Source organism: Cavia porcellus, unplaced genomic scaffold (assembly GCF_034190915.1).
Source record: "Cavia porcellus strain 051 isolate PalLab524CR breed Dunkin Hartley unplaced genomic scaffold, mCavPor4.1 scaffold_10, whole genome shotgun sequence".
NCBI lineage: Eukaryota > Metazoa > Chordata > Mammalia > Rodentia > Caviidae > Cavia > Cavia porcellus.
This window is the reverse complement of record NW_026947493.1, coordinates 26,768,076-26,789,533: the sequence shown is the minus strand read 5'-3', so window position 1 is coordinate 26,789,533 and position 21,458 is coordinate 26,768,076. Positions and strand designations below refer to the sequence as shown.

The 21,458-nt window shown below is 38.9% G+C and overlaps 2 protein-coding genes across 2 annotated transcripts in view; both read right to left on the bottom strand.

The window, feature by feature from the left end:
- The window catches only part of LOC106025741 (cadherin-related family member 3), a 37,518-nt gene extending 25,532 nt beyond the window's left edge, over positions 1–11,986 (bottom strand). Inside the window, exons 1-2 of the mRNA XM_023561783.2 lie at positions 11,869–11,986; positions 7,938–8,036 (exon numbers count right to left, since the gene is read on the bottom strand). Coding sequence (XP_023417551.2) covers positions 7,938–8,036; positions 11,869–11,986 — 217 coding nt within the window. The remainder of the gene's footprint in view (positions 1–7,937; positions 8,037–11,868) is intronic.
- A 1,767-nt stretch (positions 11,987–13,753) lies between these two features.
- LOC134477962 (fat-like cadherin-related tumor suppressor homolog) lies at positions 13,754–18,956 on the bottom strand. Its single transcript, XM_063257796.1, has 3 exons — positions 18,665–18,956; positions 15,803–15,980; positions 13,754–13,994 (listed from the first exon to the last, which is right to left on the bottom strand). The coding sequence occupies exons 1-3, from the start codon at positions 18,747–18,749 to the stop codon at positions 13,754–13,756; spliced, it is 504 nt and encodes a 167-aa protein (XP_063113866.1). The 5' UTR covers positions 18,750–18,956.
- Positions 18,957–21,458: the final 2,502 nt, after the last annotated feature.

Sequence of the window (21,458 nt, the reverse complement as noted above, 5' to 3'; positions counted from 1 at the left end):
TGTCTAAGGAATTGTTGGCTAAAATTCTTTCCCATTCTGTGGATTTTCTTTTCACTCTGTTGGTGATTTCTTTTGAAGTGCAGAAATTTTTCAGTAATATGAGATCCCAGTTGTTGATTCTTTGAAGTGTTTCCTGTGCAGTTTCCGTTTTATTCATGAATTTTCTGTGTACCCTTACGTCTCTAAGATTTCTACCTACCTTGTCTTCCAGTAGATTTAGTGTTTCTGTTTTAATATTTAGATCTTTGATCCATTTAGATTTTACCTTTGTGCATGGTTATAGGCCTGGGTCTAGTTTCAGTCTTTGGCACGTGGAGAGCCAATTTTTCCAACATCATTTATTAAAGAGACTATCCTTCTTCCAGTGAACATGTTTAGCACCTTTGTCAAATGTCAGGTGGCTGAGTGTCTTTGTAGTTGTGTTTGCACCTTCTAATCCATTCCATTGATCCTCAGGTCTATTTCTTTTCCAATATCATGCTGATTTTATCACTGTGGCTTTGTAGTATAGTTTCAAGTCAGGAATTGAGATGCCTCCTGCCTTGCCTTTGTTGCCCAGAATTGCCTTTGCTTTTCTAGATTTCTTATTTCCAAATGAATCTTAGGAGTGTTTTCTCTAGATCTGTGAGGTATGCTAATGGTATTTTCACTGGGATTGCATTAAATCTGTATAACAGTTTTGGAAGTGTAGCCATTTTCACAATGTTGGTTCTTCCTAGCCAAGGGCAAAGAATATCCTTCCATTTTCTAATATCCTCTTCAATCTCCTTTTTTAGAGTAGTATAATTTTCAGGATATAGATCTTTTACATTCTTGGCTAGGGTGATTCCTAAGTATTTCATTTTTTTAGATGCTATTGTGAAAGGTGATATTTCCATAATTTCTCTCTTGATGAGTTTTCATTTGTATACAGGAATGCTATTGATTTTTGAGTGTTGACTTTGTATCCAACTACACTGCTGAATTTGTTTATTACCTCTCATAGTCTTTTAATGGATTTTTTTGTCTTCTATATAGAGTATCATGTCATCTGCAAATAGTGACAATTTAACTTCTTCCTTTCCTATCTTTATTCCTTTTATTTCTCTCTCTTGTCTGATTGCCCTGGCTAGTATTTCCAGAACTATATTGAATAGAGTGGTGATAGTGGACATCGTTGTCTTTTCTGATTTTAGAGTGAAAGCTTTCCATTTTCGTCCATTTAGTACAATATTAACTATTGGTTTTTCACAGATGGCCTTTACTAGATTGAGGTAGACACCCAAGTTTTTGAAGGGTTTTTATCATGAACATGTGTTGGATTTTATCAAAAGCTTTTTCTGCATCTATTGAAATGACCATGTGGTTTTTGTTTTTGGCTCTGTTGATGTGGTGTATTACATTTATTGATTTGCATATGTTAAACCATCCCTGCATTCCTGGAATGAATCCTACTTGGTCGTGATGTATAATCTTCTTGATGATTTGCTGCATTCTATTTGCCAGTATTTTATTGAGAATCTTTGCATTAATGTTTAGTGAGATTGGTCTATAGTTCTCCTTTTTGGTTGTGTCTTTCTCTGGTTTTGGTATCAGAGGAATACTTGCCTCCAGTAATGATTTAGGGAGGATTACTTCCTTTTCAATAGCATTTGAAGAGTTTAAAGAGTAATGGCATCAAATCTTCTCTCAATTTCTTGTGGAATTCAGCCATGAATCCATCAGGATCGGGCTTTTCTTTATTGGTAAGTTTTTAATTAATTATGTTTTCAATTACAATAGCTGTTATTGGGTTATTCAAAATTGCGATATCATCTTGATTGAGCTTTGGTGGTTCTAGAAATCTGCCCATTTCCTTTGTGTTTTCCACTCTATGTGAGTAGAGATTTTCAAAGCAAGTATTCATGATCATTTGAATTTCCATGGAATCTGTAGTGATTTCCCTCTTTTCAGGGAAAACCATCATTTCTTTTCAGTCCTTATTGCATGAATTTGGGTTTTTTCTCTCTTTTTCTTGATAAGGTTAGCTGGAGGTTTATCGATTTTGTTTATTCTCTCAAAAACCCTGCTTTTTGATTCATTAATTTGTTGTGTTTTTTTTTAGTTTCAATTGCATTGATTTCTTCTCTAATGTTTACAATTTCTGCTCTTCTATGAGCTTTGGGTTTAACTTGCTTTTCTTTTTCTAGAATCTTGAAATAAAGCATTAGTTTGTTTATTTGTGCTCATTCTGTTTTCTTGATATGACAATCTATTGCTATATGTTTCCCTCTTAAGACCACTTTCATTGTATCCCAAAGACTATAGTATGTTGTTTCTGCATTTTCATTGAATAGTAGGTATTGCTTTATTTCTTCTTTAATTTCATCTGTTGCCGATTGGTTATTCAAAAGGTAATTATTTAAGTTCCATGTATTTATGCAGGTTTTGCAATTTCTTTTGCCCTTACTTTCCAATTTCAGTGTGCTATAGTCAGGTATTATGCATGGGATAATTTCAATACCTTTGTATTTAGTTAAGAATGTTTTATGGGATAATATATGTTCTATTTTGGAGAATGTACCATGTGCAGCTGAGAAGAATGCATATTCTGATGTGTTTGGGTTGAATACTCTGTAAATATCTACTAAGTCCAATTGCTCACAGGTATGATCCAGTTCTATTATTTTTTTGCTGATTTTTTGTCTAGTTGATCTATCTCTTTGTGACAATGGGGTATCAAGGTCCCCAGTTATAACTGTGTTCTTGTGTACTTGGTTTTTCATGTCCACTAGTATTTGTCTTATATGGTTGAGTACTCCTGTATTTGGTGCATATATATTTAAAATTGTTAGTTCTTCTTCTTGAATTTTTTCACTAACAAGTATGTAGTGACCTTTTTTATCTCTTTTAATCATTTTAGGTTTGAAGTTCACCTTGTCTGCAAAAAGAATAATTACCCCTGCTTTTTTCTGGGTTCCTGTTGCATGGAATACTGTTTTCCATCCTTTGACTTTTAATCTATGAGTTTCATTTTGGGCAAATGTGTCTCTTGTATACAACATATTGTGGGATCATGTTTCTCAACTCATTCTGTCAGCTTATTTCTTTTGATAGGTGAATTGAGGCCATTTACATTTATGGATATAACTGATATGTACTGGCTCGATTTTGCCATGTAATGTTCCAGTTGTTTGCTTTCTGCTTTTCCTCCTTGTTTAATTGCTTGTCCTACTTGGTGGTTTCTTTCTGCTGTTGTTCTGAGGATTGTGGTCACTTTTATCTCTATCTAATATGTCTTTCAATACTCTTTCTGGGTTGGCTTGGTGGACATGAATTTCTTCAGCTATTCTTTGTCATGGAAGTATCTTATTTCCCCATTAAATTTGAATGAAGGTCTTTCTGGGTATATCAATCTGCATTGAAAGTTGTTTTCTTTCAGGGCTTGAAACACCTCATTCCAAGCTTGTCTTGACTTGAGAATTTGTGCTGAAGTCTGCCATAATTCTAACGGGCTTTCCTTGATAGGTGAGTTGTGTATTCTAACAGCTTTTAGTATTCTGCTTTTATGCTGCATGTCTGGGTTCTTAATTATTATATGTCTGGGTGTAGATTTATGTTGGTTGTGATTGTTTGGGGTTCTATATGCCTCACTTATTGGCATATCAGATTTTCCCCATATTTTGCAAATTTTCTGCTATTACTTCTGTGAGTAGTTTAGTTATGTCATTTGCATTGACTTCTCCATCTTCACTGATGCCTATTAATCTTATATTATTTCTCCTGGCATCATCTTGAAGCTGCTGGATTGTCATTTCATGCTGCTTTGTTATTTTTAAAAGTTCTATCCTTTCATGATCACTAATTGCAATTCTGTCCTCAAGGTCCGAAATTCTATCCTCAGCTTTTGCCAGCTTTCAATAGAATTTTTTGTTTCTTGAATGTCTCTTTGAGTTTGTTTCATGAATTCTGTTGGCTTTCTATATTGTTTATTCAAGGTTGCAATCAGTTTCCCATGCTCCTGTACTTTTTTTAAAATCTATTTCTTCTCTAGCTGCACTGAGCAACTCCTTTACTAAGGTTATTTCTGTTTCTCCATGAGAGATTACTTCTAATTTGATTTCCTCTATAGCCTCATTGAGTTGTGTTTTTTTTTTTTATTTCACTTGCTATCTTTTCAGAGATTTCTGGTGTGTTACTTTTGAAGTCCTCTATCTCAATGTCTCCTGTACTTGCTCCTGGTGGACTAGATGTTTGAGATTGCATTTTGCTTTTCCATTTTGCAATTTTCTCCTTTTGGGTTAATATTTGGTCCTTCGATCCCACTAGTGTCAATTGTTGGTAGTGTATATCTTGGGGTCCTACTATAAGGTTGATGTTTTTCCAGTTGCTGGGTCCCACAATGAAGAGGTGGGCCAGTTACCTAAATTCCCCCTGTAGGGCCTATTGGGTGAGTTCTATGTTTTTCCTAGGCTGACAAGCCTAGGAGTACTGATAGAAATCAACCCCTAGTTCTTGCTGTTATTATGTCTTCAGGTTGTTCAGAGTCACCAAAATATATTGTGTATGATTATTCTCTAAGTAGACGATCAAATTACCAGCTTTAAGTCTGCAAAGCAATGGAACACTAAACACTACAAGCATTAACTTGTATTTTACTTCAATAGCTATCATCTCAGCCTGAGTTTCTCCAGATCAACTGGTCACTCATGGGGTGGTGTGGAAAACCTTGGCTCTTCTTGTTTCCCAGCCTGTGCACCAGGAGGGATTGGAATTTGGTTGTCCTCCTGCAGCCCATGCATGGTAGCCTATGCAGTCACTCATAGGAAGTGACTAGTTTCTTGTTGTCCTTGTGTCTTGCTTTTTCTGTTTTCTCTGAGTATCATTTCTTATTCTTTCCTTCTCATTTTTTTCTTTGTGAATTACTTTCATGGCATAATTTTACATTTAGAGAAATTTCTTTTTGCATTCTATATTTGTGATGCTATGCTTAGAGATCACAACATGGGGTCTTGACTTTTTTTAAGTGTGTGTTAGTAATACAGAATGGCAATGTTCATTTTGGAAAAATCTGTATAAGCATTTAACATATCTTGGTCTTTTTCTTTTTATTGCCTCCTCTTCTCCCCTTTTATCCCCTTCCCCATCTCCAAAAGTCTACTTCCTATTTTTCTGTACTTTCTTATGTATGTATTCATTGATTTATACATTCATTTATTTGGTCTCTCATGTAAGAGAAAACATGATTATATAACCTTCTGAGATGCTGTATTGCATTTAACATCTTCCTGTGACATAATTTCATTCTTCATTGAAGCATATAGTCCACATTTTTAAGTCTCCTCATTATAATTACAGGGTAAGGCACTTCCAAACAACACTTTAAAAGAACGATAAATGTAGTATATTGATTGTATTTGCAGAACCATTCTCTCCCCTTGTCCATGCCAGCCTGCTGGAGGGCAAGAGATGGGCCAAGACTCCCAGGTCCCTCAGCCAAAGACAAGACAAATTAACTGAAAATGAGTCACACCTACACAAGATCAGAAGAACAGCCCAACCAATTTTCAGATTCATGGACTGCATAAATGCTTATTGGTGTATAATTCTAATTTTGTGAGATATACAGCATGAATATGGTAATATATTACAGATAAGCATGGTTACCCTCAATCACTTTCCACTTTGTAAATCATAAACTCCAATACAACACATTTTACCTCTTCCGCATAGTGAAGTACCACCTCTTCTGCATAGTGAAGTACCACTCTGCAGTGGCTTGCTAGCTCACCAACACAAATGTAGAACATTTTATTTGCTAATAATCAGAAGTAAATAATTATGAAGAAAACATTTCATGAGCTGTTCCTACCTCCTCAACCTCAGAGAATTTCTTTCTCTATTGGGATCCTACCCAGTCTCTGGCAATGTGTGAATAAGAAGGTAACAAACACAACACATGCCACCAAGAGCAAAGAAGTCAAATTCACAAAAAAGGACATGCTATAGTATGGCACCTCCATAGAACATCATCCCTGTATAATTGTGAAAGCATTGTTATTAAGAAAAACGTGCTGCGACTGATGCAAGGCCACTGAGAGGGAGCTAGAGGAAAAAGACTACTCTTGCTGTCACACCACTCTGGACAAGGAAGCTGTCACTTTGAATTTTTGGCACATAGCTGAATAAATCTGGAAGTATAGTCTTCTGTAGGTTTTCAATAAACTTGAATGCTATCTTGAGCATTTTTAGCTGAATTTTAAAACAGAGCAATGATGTAATATATTACCATAAACTTCCTCATCGAAAACTATCAGAAATGAAATCAGTTTTCCTCTGTGACCTGCAATCTGGTATGATTTAACTGTCTAATGTTCTCCTAAATCACTGCTGATAGAGGAACTTTCCTGCTTATGCCTCCCCACCTCCACAAACTCTTTGTCAGCTCATCATGTATCATCAGAAAAATTTTTTATTTTAAATATTATAGAACCCCTTAATTTTTTAAAGGAAAATCTTCATGCAATTCTCAACACATTCTCAAATCTTCTGTCCTAATCAACTCAGCCTAAAACAAATGTTCACATTAACAGATTTTTTTAAAGTCCTCAAGGACTACAAGCTTAATGTTTGATATTTCAGAGGAGTTCTTGAAAGGATTTTGCCCTAGATACAACACTACAGTACTGAGAGGTGGGACCAAGGAACGTTTACCTTGAGGTCATTTTCCCCCGCCCCTAGGCAATTTACCTATGGTGTGAAATGAATTCCAATGGCTGCTTGCACATCAGCGATGCCCCCTTTAGGCACCATTCCAGACCAAAGCTATATGTATGCCCCCCACACCACGTGTCCTGCAGAGAAAGCCAGACCCCTGCAGTCATGGAGTTTCTTTCTGAGTCCTTAAAATAAAGGCAACTTTTACTTTATATTTTCTTACTTTTGCCATGCCGAAAATCCTATCAGTTCTAACTTTTCAATTTCCTTCTTAGAGCAATTTTCCAGTGAATTGAAGGCCTTTTTCTTTTCTAATAAATATCTCCAAAAAAAATACACTCCCCTAATTTCATTTGCTTTACATATTCTGGTGGGGAAAGTCAAGGAATGTTTTAAAAAAGAAAGCAAGGTGAAAGTCCTGGTATATTGTATAGTGTAGGATGTTAGTAGGTGTGTGTGGCTGTTATGATGCCTGGTGGTGGTGCCATGGCTATTTTAGCATGTGTCACATAGTCAGCCTACATAAAATTACTGGTTAATTGTCATATCAGATTTCTGAGACAGTTACTGGAATCTTCATCTCACAGGTACATCCAAGTTATGTGACTTGGCTAAAGTCACTTTCAGCTCCACTGCATGTTCTTGCAAGCCAGTACGGCTTGACTCCAACACAAAACTGTTCTATCTCTTGAAATACTAAAGTCCAGCCTAGAGGATTCACCATCCAGGAACACTAAGGAAGAACCATGTCCCTCTCTTGGGTGACAGAAGTCAGCATTACCTCTGCTGTCCCTTCTACATCTAAAGTTCTTTTGTCTATGCTGACAAACTTGACCTAATTCATATCCAATTTACACTTACAATCAAGCCCTCTCCATGATCTTGACTTCAGATCTAAACTCTTGATTTCCTTGCTGTTTGAAGAATCTAAGTTGCATGGATAATGATCACAGTGTCCTTACTTCTTTACACTCGAAGCCAAAGGGGAAGGTAAACAAGATAACATCAATATTGTATAATTTTTCATTACAAAAATCCTAGATCTGCATGAACTTCAAGGGAGCTTTTGAGAAACATCAGCATAATGTCCTGAGGGCACTAGCCCTGAAAATCACCTGATTCTCAAAAAGTACAGAGTTCCACAATACTCCCTCACCTTGCTTGTATTTTTTGAGTTTCCCTGTTATTTTTCCATTGCTCACTCATGCATGTAGGTATGTCCTTGTGGATGCTTTCATATCACAAAAGCAAGGGGACCTTACCTCCTGATGTTTCTGGAACCAAGAAGGAATAGTGTGCAGCTTTAAACAGAGGGCTGAAGTCATTGGCAGGAGTAAGCTCCACAATGATTGTCACAGTGACTGGAAAAATGAACAGTGAGTAAGTGCTTCATTGCTTTTGTTATATTCTACAAACGAAGTACAGAAATGATAGAGGATTTTGAAACAATGGGATTTTTCTGTCCCCAAATGATTCCTGTTCCCAGATTCTGTCTTTGCAAGCAAGCGAGTTCTAGTACTAACTAAAACAGTTTAGTCACAAATACATAATGTACTACACTTATGTCATGGAAATATTCAGATGCACATACGTATTACATAGAAAATGTGTATTTACGTATTTTTACATAAGAAAGTTTATTATAGCTTCACAGGTACAACCTCTTCCATTCCAGTTTGTCAGAGCATCACTCTCAACCCAGCACCTAACAGTCTAGAGTCCGCTTCCTATAGGAAGTACTTTCCCATCCTCATCGTGGACAGGAGAGTTTATATTTGTAATCCCATGGAAAAGTTATTAGAATTGTAACCAGTTAACTCCAATCTATCAGTTCTAGTGCAACTCATGGAGAAAATAAAGACAATAACACATAGAATTACGAGGAGCCAAAGGGTCCTAAGTCTAGCCAGGATAAGGTTCATCAGAACAAAGTCCTCCACGCAGAGTCTAATCCAGATTTTATTAATTCCTGGAGAAGAGAGTGGCTTAAGGATGACTGACTTGAGAAGGGCCAGAAATACATGAATGCTGTGATCTGGGCTAGTTAGGAGGTCTGAAAGCAATATGCAGAGGGGAGGATATGCAGAAAGACTCATCTGCATAACACAATTGAGGTAGCATTAAATATTTAGAGGTTGGTACTTTAGCTATTATATACAAACTTTTCAGCCCTAGGAAGTCATAGCGTCTTATCTTAAGGCTCCATCCCAATCAACAGCCTTGGAGCCAAGGCTCTTCATCTAGCCTGGCTCAATCATATTTTGAGAGTCACTCGGTGGGGAAACAGTGACTGTCTCCTAGCTTCAAAGATTACACATCAGCACCTCAGCCAGCCCTTTTACATTGCTTAGAGCCAATTGAAGGGTAAAGAAAATGGCCCAAACAGCTCTGTACATGTCCCTGCTTGGAGACAGGGGCAGGTTTAGCCAAAGTGGAATTAATTGCTCTTCATTCAAGGGGAGTCATCTAGGTAGTCCACCCCACTTCCAGTGTGTGTCCTAGAGATTACATGGAAAAAGACCAAGAAAACCCATGTTCAGTGCTTAGCTTTAACATGTATTCTGTGACCTCTAACCAGTTTATTTTCTCAGAAGCCCAGTCATGTCATCAAAAAGGAATAACATCAATTTGCATCTCCTCCACCACCATGTGCATGTGAGGTCAAACTGTGATTATGTCCAAAGATTCACAAATTATAAAAAGTAAAAGACAGGTATTACATTTGGTCAACTTTAGCCAGGTTATGTTATATGTTATATGTTATACAGAAGGCAGTCTACATGTGATACCAAAACCTACAGCAGCATATTAAAGAGTTATAAAAAGTTAAGAGCTTAATATTCAAATATATGACAAGCAACTTGAAAATAGGAAACATTTTTAATAAAATTGAAATAATAATTAACATTTACTGTGCAAGACATTGGTTTGACATTGGTGTTAGTGTCCCAGTTTCACATGCAAGAAAGTAAATTCCACAGAATTGTTTTTGGCCAAAGGACACAAAGTACGTAAGTCAAGAAGTGGTTATTGAATCAAGCTGTACCTGAGAATATTTCCCAAAATATCTTCTCTAGAATAGGAGTGTTTCAAATACAAAATGCTAAATTAAATAAAAATTGAAAGGTTTATTTATGGCAAGACTTCTTAGAGTGTCTAATTTGCCATTACATATTTTGAATCTCTGGGTGTGTATTGATTCCCAAGCTTATTTGATCATGGGATTCTCCTTTTGTAAGTTATCTTGTAGAAATCACACACCAAAGAATGCTGTGTGTTTTTGGTCCTGAAAAATCTATGCCACTCGTGTCAAACAAGAAAATCTAACCTGAGATCTATAGAACACTTACTTCAGAGAATCTGTGGCATTTTTATATTCTGACACGTGTTATTATCTGCATTTTTTCAAAGAACAGTGTCTATATATTTCAGCAGAGTCTCAAAGGAGCCCACAGTGCCCCAAAATGTTTAAAGAGTGTTGTTCTACAACAGCAGGTGATTTATGTTAAAGGCTGTATCTCTTTCAATAAATGATGCAAAAGCTGGTACCATTTACAGCTCTACCATATTATGACTTTTACTGTACACATAAAGACCAAAAATTGTGCTAATTAGCTGGCCTATAAAAATATACAAAACCATATACACAGTATTACAAGCTCCTTTTATGAGCAGTTTCTGTGAATGTATTGGCATGTGAGGGCCAGAGAGGATGCCAATTTATTACTGCGAGAAATGTCTTTCCCCTCTCCAGTTAGGGAAAGTCTCAAATTTAGTGACAAGGCAAATTCACTTTTCATTAGTTCAACCCTCAGGTAAGTAGCTGCAAGAAAAGCATCCATCCTTAACAGTCAGATGAACTGTGTAACAGGCTTCATGTGAGAGCAGAAAACACACAGTGAGAATATTGTGACTGGTGGGTTCCTGCACCCTCCACATCGCTCCTCCACAGAACCGAGCCATTTGACTACAAATCACCTTTTTAAACCTAGCACCATTAAAACTCTTCTGTCAGCAAACCAAGAGAGATTTAAAGAGATTTAGGCATGCTGATTAAAGTTCAGCATTAAATTCCTTTGGTTGCAAACCTGTAGCTACATGCCACAGTTCAACCTTTCCACATCTATGAAAGAGAAAGCACTCTAGCCCATTGCTCCCAGAAGCAATCTCAGGGTCCTTCTTAACACACAAGCAGCAGCCACAAACGATACAGAATCCTCACAAGAAATCCAATTTACCACACCTTCTAGGTTCTCCTTACCAAGTCTTCTTCTAACCCTGTATTTGACATCTATTATCCACACCTCCCAGGATATCTCTGATGCCAGCCATCTGCTGGGTGGCTGGCACTTGATAGGCACTGCATATTGTAAGCACTAAGACACTGGACATTAATGACACATAAGATGTCATTAAAATTTTGAGAATCTCTGTTTTCATTTAAAATATCTCTAAAACCAACAAACTCACTATTAAAATTATAACATGCTGCTGAATATTGTATGACCCCATCAGGAACTTAATGTGTATCTTAATGTGTGCAACAATAAATTTTAAAAGGCAGGCATTGGGTGGCTTGACTAAGTGTCTCAGTCCCTAAGTTCTATACTCTGGATCCATGGTACATAATTAAAATACATACAGATGATGGAGAGGGCTTTGCAATTAGTAAATCAATGGCTGTTAAATTACAAATTCCAAGAGCTTTATGATCACACAGTATTGATGCCCCTGATCTCACTATACCAAAGGCCCTTTTTATCATGGGCTGATCCAGAATGGTGAGACAGGATGAGAAGACCCCTTGGGAGGGAGAGGACCATGCTCTGCACCTTGAGACCAGGTGTAAGCCACACAACCAGGCAAGCCATATCTACATCACATAAAATGATTCAAATAAAATTTTAAAAGCACCTAATAACAGGAAAGTATTCATTACCCTTTCTAACTTCAAAGATCCATCTTCAGAGCTATGTTTAAGAACTGTGTATTATTTAAGGTGCCACTAAAAGGTGAAAAGGGCCTCCCAGATTTAATGAAAATTCTAGCATATGCCTACGTAATTCTTCTCTTCACCTGTTGCCCAACTTAACAAAATGTCCCAAATATGATGGATATATATGTTCCAAAGCCTACGGTGAACAAGGTAAAGAATAAGCCCTTACCGATTCTTGAGCAGTTTATCAAGATTACCTGTATGAGAGGGATGCATATCATCAAATACTGAAATCATCATTTCATAGGTGTGCCCCACTGCAGCCACCTCTGGGTCTTCATAATCCAGCTCTTTAGTGACCTTGGAGAGTGACATTACTTCAGCAAAAGGACAAAAACTATTTTTTGAGACATAATCTTTCTGTGTGATTCAGGCTGGCTTTGAACTCACTATGTAGCCCAAGCTGCCCTTGAGTGATCCTCCCCACAGTGATCCTCCTGCCTCAGATCCCAAGTGCCGAGATCACAGGCCTGTGTCATCATACCTGGCAGGACCAAATTTTTTTAAGGTACATCTTTTAATAAATCATTCCAAAGGAAGCAAGTGTGTGGCCATTTTCATTTCCTAGGGATGACATTAGAATTTGCCTGAGACTGGCACATGTTTACACACAAAAACATGCCTTTTGATGGGACAACAGGACAGCAGATTTCCTTCCTGAGTACCTTACTTATGCAAATACTTCCTGGAACAGTAAAAGAAAGATACAGGACATACCCTGTCCTCATTGCATGCTAGGAATTTTGTCCTGAACAAAATTTATTTTAAGATAAAATATTCTGAATGATAAAGTACTATAAAAGTATAATTTATTTCAGATATGATACATTACTATTTCAAAAATATGTACTGAGGACTAGTTATGTGCCAGTTACAAGTGTAAGTACCAGGGAAACAGCAGCAAATAAGATGATCCGTATCAGGGACTTGAAGACCAAGATAATAGCATTAGCATTAACATAAATTTTAGTCAGCATAAACTGGAATGAATCAAGATGACACCAAATATTCAAATGCTTAGGAACAGGTGCATTTTTAAAACTTAGTAAAAACATAGCAAATATCCACTATGCACCAAGCACTATAGTAGATTTTATGAACCATTTAGAAATAAATGCAAATCTTACACTTTAATAGATCAGCAATAAACAGAATGGAGTCTAGTAAGTGTTTTGATATGGGATCTACAACAACCACAACTGTGAGTCCTTAGTGGAAAGAACTAAGCCAGTTAGAGTGCTAAGAAAAATTTTTTAAATAAATAAATAAATAAATAAATCACTTGAGAATGAATTTCTCTCAATATCTACAGCATAATTATTCAGACACAGAAATGCATTAGGAGAGGGTAATTGATGAAGGCACTATTTAAATGCAAAGCAAGCACATGAGAAAGCCCAGAGTTTAGTTAATGTCATGTTTCCAAAATCTTCATCTTCACCAGTCCCCTTTTTTAAAATGACAGTTTGGCCTTGCATTACAAAGAGAACATGAACCCAAGAAGCTGAGTGCCTAAGCTTTCCAAATTCTTAACATATGCAAGAACTCGGCTTGCAGGTTGTGGAGCTAGTCAAGAAAATTTAGGATTAGGATCAGAGAAGAAAAAAAATGTCAGTGGCTTTCCCGACCACACTGAGGCAAAGGCAAGGGTGGGGAGGGTACATGGTGGTCTCTGGGTTAAGGAACAATTATGCCAGCCTCTCAGAGATGGCTCTTTGAAAGAAAAACCTACAGAAATCTGGAGTCAGAAGGAAAAATTTCTTCTAATCATAGGCTGGGTAAGAAAAAAAAAAACTGTTCATACTTCACCAGTGAAAAGTTTAAAATCTCAAGAGGGGTTAGGAGCACTGATTGATCACTTGCAACGACCCCTGTCCCACACACGGTCACAAAGATTTATCTCTAAGGAAATCAGCATGATTTTTAGCCTTGGCTTTCCTTAGCTAAATAGGAAATAAATTATTTTGTGCTTATTATAAAAAGAAAAAAAAATGATTACAGACAGCTGGCTAATGAAGGACAAGACACCTTCCAGCAAGACTCCAGGGAAGGCCAGAAACCTGTGCTGTGTCCTTTCAGCATCTACCAGCACTTCCCCAGCTCTGGCTTCGACACCACTCCATCTCCCTGGGAGAGCCACCAGGAGCTGCTGCTGCTCACCTGGATGACGTGGGCAGCCACTGGCACTTGCTCAAAGATTTGTCCAGAACCAACTGGGCCCGAGCTTGGAGCATAGTGGATTGTATCAGGAGGCTTGTCCAGGTCATGACATAAGAACGTTGCCACTACTGTGCCCTCTGCAATCACCTCTTCGCCTGTATACCTGTTTTATTGTCCAAGAATAAAAATCATTGGAGACTGACATACTTTTAAAGCAGAATGTTCTTCCTATAGACATCCATAAGTATAGATAATGTGATGCCTAATTATGGATGCCCTGCTCATCCTGCAGGAAAGAAAGCAACTCTGGGGTATCATCCGGTAACTGCTTTTCTGTGACTCTGGTGAGGCCATACTCCTTTTCTGGAGTGTTCTTTCTCTGCACTTAGCTGGGCACTTGCATGGGGCCTCAGGGGGAGTCAACTGAGGCTGTCATCTCTATGAAGAGGCCTGGGGCATCAGATCGGTTTAGGGATAAACTGAATCTGGAGCACGTGGACTACATGGTCAAGAGTCCATCCTGCCCAGTTCATAGTCACAGAGGACTTACTGTCGTCACTGTATATCCATCCATCTTCACTGATGCTGCCCCCAAACACTGGCTCTTAAGCCTTCAGCATCTACATCCTGCTTAACTGTCAGGAACTAACAGAGTTCCCAGCCTGTACCAAGCTTCTCTAAACTCCCCAAGCCCATACATTCTCTCTCACAATTAGAACGCAGCACTCAGCATTTGTGTTGTGAGGTGCATATGTGTTGCTTTTGTTTTACTGTATATGTATTCCTGTCAGCATCCTGACAAGATACAACCTCCTTACAGAAAAATCAGCATGACAAGTACTCACGCTGTCTCCTCAAGTGACCTTAGCACTCCCTGAAGAATATGGTACTCGTTTGGTTAAATCAACTATGATGCTTCTGGTGGAATAATAAGGAGGAAATTTTGGAGAAGAAGAGGAAGAAAAGCAGAAAGGATATCAAATGCCAAGCCTAGATGGTACCTTTTCCTTACAAAAAGGCCCTGTTCTAGGCCCAAGTGTCATATCTATTTGAAAGGTAACTGGTTCCCAGTCAAGTTCACATAGATAGTAACTTGCAGAGCTATGTTTTATTTTTCATGAGATAAACAGGAATAATGCTCGGGAAACATGGAAGTAGCTGACCTGTGTGTGAGTAAGAGAGTACATAAGGTACTTTAAAAAAAAAAAAAAAAAAAGGACAATGATGTAACTTTTAAGACTGAACATCAAATAATAGAAGTAGTCACCTGGGGGTAATATGAACCCACCATCCTTCATCCAAATTTCAAAGCCCCAAAGCTCTGAAATTCACATTTCTCTCATCATTTATCTGACCTCACAACCTGACATCACCTGAAAATGCTTTACATCAAAACTTCACCCACATGGTCAGATCTGGGTTTGATTCACTCAGAGTGAACTGTCTCTATAGAGTTGAATATGTAGTTCCATTCATGTCTCACTGGGAAAGTTGCATAATGTATGAGCTAGACAACATTTTGCTCCCTCTGAAATCAGAAGGGAAGAGCTTTATCCTGAAACATACAGTGCCAAGGGTTTCAGATAACAGATAATACATCTGGGACAAATACCATTTATGAAACATTAACTCAGCATCACACACAAATCATCCCATTTATTCTTCACAACTACCCCACTGAGTACTATTGTTAACTCATCTTATAGAGAAAAACTAAAGATCAAAGGGCTTAAGTACATTACCCAAGAGCACACAGTTAATAAGCCAGAATTCTAAGCCAGAGCAATGATTCTAAATCCCAAGCTCTTGTCACTTACTATCAGATCTTGGAAACCTAGGACCACGTCCTGAGGCAGAACAGGAGTCAGTGTGACGATCCACCACGAGTCGAGCCGGCCAATGAATGGTAAGACCCAGTACCTCCTTCCCTCAGCTCTGAATGCCTGCACCCACTCACCCACCCGAGCTTACCTAATCAGATACTGGTCACAGAAAGGTGAGTTGTCATTAATGCCACGAATACGGGCAGTCACTGGAATTGCTGCACACCTCTGCTCATGGTCACAGGCTTTAATGGAGAAGGACTGGACACTTGCAAACCCCGCTCTCTCCACGTCCAGACGAGTGGTGGTAACCACAGTCCCACGCTCTGTAACAAGACATGTCTTGCTCAAATGGCCCAGGCTGTTGCTTCCAAAATTACTTTGCTACATGAATAACTATCAAAAAATAAACTATGAACTATGCTTTAGTCACTAAAATAAGAAGCTGTTTTGAAGCAAAAGCATGGTATTTCATTATTGATCTCCCAAATACACTATTAATCATATTGTGTTAGCTGGTAACAGAAACAAAATTGCTCTTGGCTCAGGGGATTGGAACAGACAGAAGAGGCACTTGCGTTCAGCTGTAAGCACAGGTAGAGTAGGGAGATGGTGATGAACAAGCTCTCACACCCAGCAGAGAGAAGACCTAAAGGCAAACACATGACTGGATCACATGACTCATACTTTCTTCCTCGTGGCCATGGCCTGAAAAAGCCTAGAAAGCGATCTGTGTGATAATTCATGTTAAAAGGATGGTGTGCTTCTTGGCTGGGGCTTTCCCAGAAGCAGAATCTGAGGTGAGGATTTGAGTGCAGTGACCTAGGACAAAGTGAGGCAGAGAAGAGAAACTCCCAAGAAAAGCGCACTGCCAGGCAAATTTCCTCTGTAGATGATTAGAACCTCACATCACTGGGGAACTCTGGGAGCCAGTGTAAAATAGATGCTTAGAGATGTTCCACACCAGGGACAAAGAGCTGTAGTATTTATGCACCAGCTCCAAACACTAGCCAGGAGCTACTTAAGGGTGGAATTTCTCCAACACCTCCAACTTGCTGTGGGAGCAAGAAGGGGGACAGCACTTGTCAGACAACAGATAATACCTTAAGCAGAGTACCCCAATGTTATAGGCAGCTGAGTTAGATAGAAATATTATAGGCAGTCAGGCTGGGCTAGGTCCTCACAGGAGCCAGTGCAGAAGCCCAGATACCTTGCAACTGTGGGGGAGACAGACACCTCTCACTGTGGGCCAGGCCTCCAGACGAAGGATCAAAGGAATGCACCCACATCCTAAGGATTGATATACTAAACAGGTCTCTATCACCCTGAGGAAGCCAGGAGTCACCATTACAACCCCATATAGAAGTTACTGTTTTTTAAGTATATCTCCTTGCTATATGACTTGCTTCCTCATTTGTCCTGATTTAATCAATTTTACCTGAAAAGTTAATCTTATTGGTTAACCATAGCTCTGTCCCACCTCATGCCCACCTTGTGAGTTCTCATGTTTTCCCCACCATAAATCTGCCTCCTTTTGTGGTTTTACTCTATACCCTAGTAAAGGCAGAGTCGTTGGCAACCCACTTCGGACCCCTTCTGTCTCTCTCTCAAACAGAAGCTTTCTTTCTTTCAATAAATATATTCTGCTCTTAACCTCCACTGTTCCTAAAATTTATTCTTTCATTTCAAAGAACATGAACTTGTACCAGATTTCATTCCCCTATATCACTGATACTGACTGGTGGAAGTCTGACTGGCTGCCCTGAGCTGTTACGACCTGAGGAGATGTGAATGGGACAGTGACAGTACCTGTAGCAGTGCATAAACCTGTGTACTGCCCACCATGGCCACTTTTCTTTTCTATTCAGCCTCGGAAGAAGCCTCAGATACCACATACTTGGGGTCTCTCATACTGTCTCTCATACTCTCATACAGTGCTCTCATACTGTCAATAAGTGCTGTCATCCTGTTCTATTCTCACCTATTCCCTGATTATTTGCCCTAATTACATTGTAACTCCCTTTGTAAACACAGCTGTTTTTCACAGCTGACCACCCCAGAGCACTGACCACAGTGTTATTAATTAATCTAAATGCCGCCATACTGTTCTGTATGCGCCGTCACCCTGGTAACCTGTTTGCTGTGTTAACCTTTGTTCCCTTTTGCAAGGGACAATTGTTCCTAGAATCAGGTGACCTTGAGTTACCTATATTCCTCTCAACCTTTGTCCCCCTTTTGTGAGACAATTGTCCCAGGAATTAGCTGACCACAAGTCGCCAAATTCCTTTAGAGAAGGAATTGGCTGACCACCGACTGCGAAAATTCCCATAAAATCTCTGTCCTCAAGCAAGGGGAAAAAAAGCTCTTCTTTATTTTTGTTCCCCCTCCCATCATTGGTTTTGTGGTTTTCTCCTATAAAAGTCTAACAAAATTTTAACCCAGTTACACAGCTTTGCAAACTCCAACTGCACTGTGTCACTGGTGCCAGCTTAAATAAAGCACTTCTTTTTCTTTTTAAAGATGTCTTGCCCCCATTTTTGAACAACATCTTGGGGTCTCATTTTTGGGATACAACACTTGGACCCAGGCTCAGCCACAGCCAACTGGATAAGAAAAAAATGACCAACTCTATAACATGCTGATCAAATACTGGTCACATAAAGGCAAGTTGTCATTAATGCTGTGAATACAGGCAGTCACTGGAATTGCTGATTTTCTCTCATGAAAATGCAGGCAAAAAGCAAAGAGTTGAGCTAGAAGACAGTAAAGTGAAGGGCTAAGACCACCATTTTGAAGCAATCATAGAATAACACTTGTAAGGTCAGAGGTAAACAAAAAGAAAGAGATTTTGCAGAGAGTTTTGGAACAGATCACTGTGAAGTGTCTAGCATGGGCTTCATGCTGGGATCTTGGAAACCAGGAAGCAAACAGTCTTTGGAGGAAACGCACATAAACCTATGCTTAAAACCACATGGGATAAGGCAGCTTGCTGAGAGCATGTTTACCCTACCTTTATCAACTGCAAAGTAAACATTCCAAGGATCAAGTTCAAAGGTTAAATCTCCCAAGTAATCTTCATCACGCGCCTGGCACATTCCAATGGTTTTTCCAATTGGGATTTCTTCATCCAGTGTGATGTCAGCTTTGTCATGAAGAGTTGAGTTCACAGAAGCCACACTCAAGACAACATTTTCAATGTTGAAAAAACTTGTTTTAAAAGAAAAGACTGTTAGTGTTATTCGCCTGCTCTTTCCTATACTTTGTGGTGGTGTAGAAGAGTTTATTTAAGTAATTTCCAAGTAAGGCAGCTAGCTAGTAGAAATAGAGTGGGGAGACCAGTCATAATGATAAAAATTAAGAAAGAGGGCTTTGAGTGAAGAATGAATTTCCTCAGGCAGCATAGAAGGCATCCCAGCCCCTACTGAAGAAGGATAATTATAATGCAAATTAGCAAGTTCTTTCTGAGATCCACTTTCCTGAAACTCTATGTCTCCAAGAACAGAGTTGAAAGCCTGAGTTCCATTTGGTCATTTTAAACCCAGTGAGGCATTTGTGATAGGTGACCACTGCACAGCTGAGCAGTTTCTGTGCTCTGTTTGCCTACAGTTAGCTCTAGATCAGAGAGCCTTGTAGACACTCTATTCAGGGTCCCTCCTGGAAATCCAGGAGCATTCTCCTTATTTCCAATAAAAGCTCTCCTAACTTCTTCCTTTAGCTTACTAAGTCATTCATTGGCATTTTTGCCCGTGGTATTGATATAGGGGAATGAAACTCCCAACCTACTATGTCCCATGTGAGCTCATGTCCTCTAAAATCGAAGAATGAATTTTAGGAACAACAGAGGTTAAGAGCAGAATACATTTCTTGAGAGAAAGAAAGCTTCTGTCTGAGAGAGAGAAGGGGTCCTGAGCAGGTTGCCAAGGACTCTGTCTTTTCCAGGGACTTTTATGGAGTAAAACCATGTGTTCAAGGTGGGGAAAGACTGGGAGCTCACAAGGCAGATGGGCATAAAGTGAGACATAACTATAGTTAGCCAATAAGATCAATAGTTCAGGTAAAACTGATTACATTAGGGACAAATAGGGAAGCGAGTCACATAGAAAGCAGGCATTCCTGAGGAGCAGGGACTCTTCCCTAGGGAAATGGGAACTATTTAGGGTATCAATCTTCAGGACATGGGTGCATTTGTTTGTCTTTTGTCCTGAGGCCTGGCCCATGGCAGGAGGCGTTAGTCTCCTCCACCCTCCCAGCCCACCCTCTGCAGTTGCCAAGTATCTGCACTGGCTCCATGGAGAATCTAGCCCTGTCTCACTGCCTATAATATTTCTAACTAACTCAGCTGCCTGCAACAGTATGAGTAGTTACAGCGTAGTGGAAAAATATCATTAATAATGATATTAGTAGCCAACCAATTTACTGAGCACTTACTTGCAGTCAAAAAACTATGTTCTCTCATTTACCCCTCATAGTGGCCCTAGGAAGAATGTACCCTTTTTTGTCCCCCTCTTACAGTTAAGCAAAGTAAGACTTTAAGAAGTTAAATAACTTGCAGAAGTCAATATCAAGATATCTGGGAGATGATTTGATCCCAAAATTGTTTTGCTCTATAATCTATTCCTTGATCACCGAGTTCCTTTTCTTCTGTAGTAGAAAGCAGCTTCTAGAATTACTGATGGTCAGCAGGGTTTCATAAACCCCCTGGTGACAATATTGGCTAGAATCCCTAGGGAGGTAGTGAGAGACAAGCCAGCAAGCAGATACCTGGGACACACTTCACTAACACTGCCTCATCCTATTGTATTTTCAATGTATTGCATATTTTTAAACTATTCTGCTTTCAGTTTCAAAGGAAGCCTTTCCTTTGGAATTTTACATCTGAAGTGACTGTTTTCACCATATATCCTTGCTTTCTTTCTCACAAAAAAGGAAAATCAACAAAAGCCACTACACATTTGAATTCAGTTTTTAAGGTTAAACTTAAATCATATTTTATGTTTTATGTCCTTACCTGCAGGTCAGAATGGGATTCTTATTGTTGACATTAATGAGGAAAATCTTTAGATTTCCAGTGGCAAACAGTCCTCCAGGATCAACCACTTTAATGATCAGAGAAAAACTAAAAGCCACAAGAAAAATAGCTGAGATTGTAGAGTTACACCAGGCTTTCACAGAGATATAGGCAGCTGGGCTTACTTGCTTACCATAATTGATTCATCTAGTAAAAAAATCAACAAGTCAATTATTTCAGTGGTTAGAAATGGCTAACACTTCATTAAAAAACTAATTGGCCATATGAATTGAAAGAACAGGCCAGGACTTAGGAAAGTATGCTACTTCACTGAAAATGGACAGTGGAAGGAAGTTGTTGAGAATACTTCAAAGCAACTACCCGCAAATAACTGTGGAAAATATTGGGATGGGGGCTGGGGATTTAGCTCAGCAGCATAAGCGCCTGCCTTGCAAGCAGGCAGTTGTGAGTTCAATCCTGGGTACCGATAAAAAGGAAAAAGATATAAAAAAAGAAAAGAAAATATTGGGATGGTTAGGTGATAACAGGCTTTTATTTTAGCAGAGATATGCTTGGGTTTGAGGACCAAAAGTGATGAAATGAGGAAAACAATTGTTCCTTCATTGAAAGATGAGTAGCACACCCCCAAAACAACGTTCTCTGGTAATGAAGTCCCCAAGTTTGCCCAGCACTGTCCAAGATAAAACAGCAGTGCTGTTACACACCCCAGCCCAAGGCAAACTGATAGAGCTGGTTATTCTCTCAGGAAAGAGAAAATAATTCTATTTTAACTAAT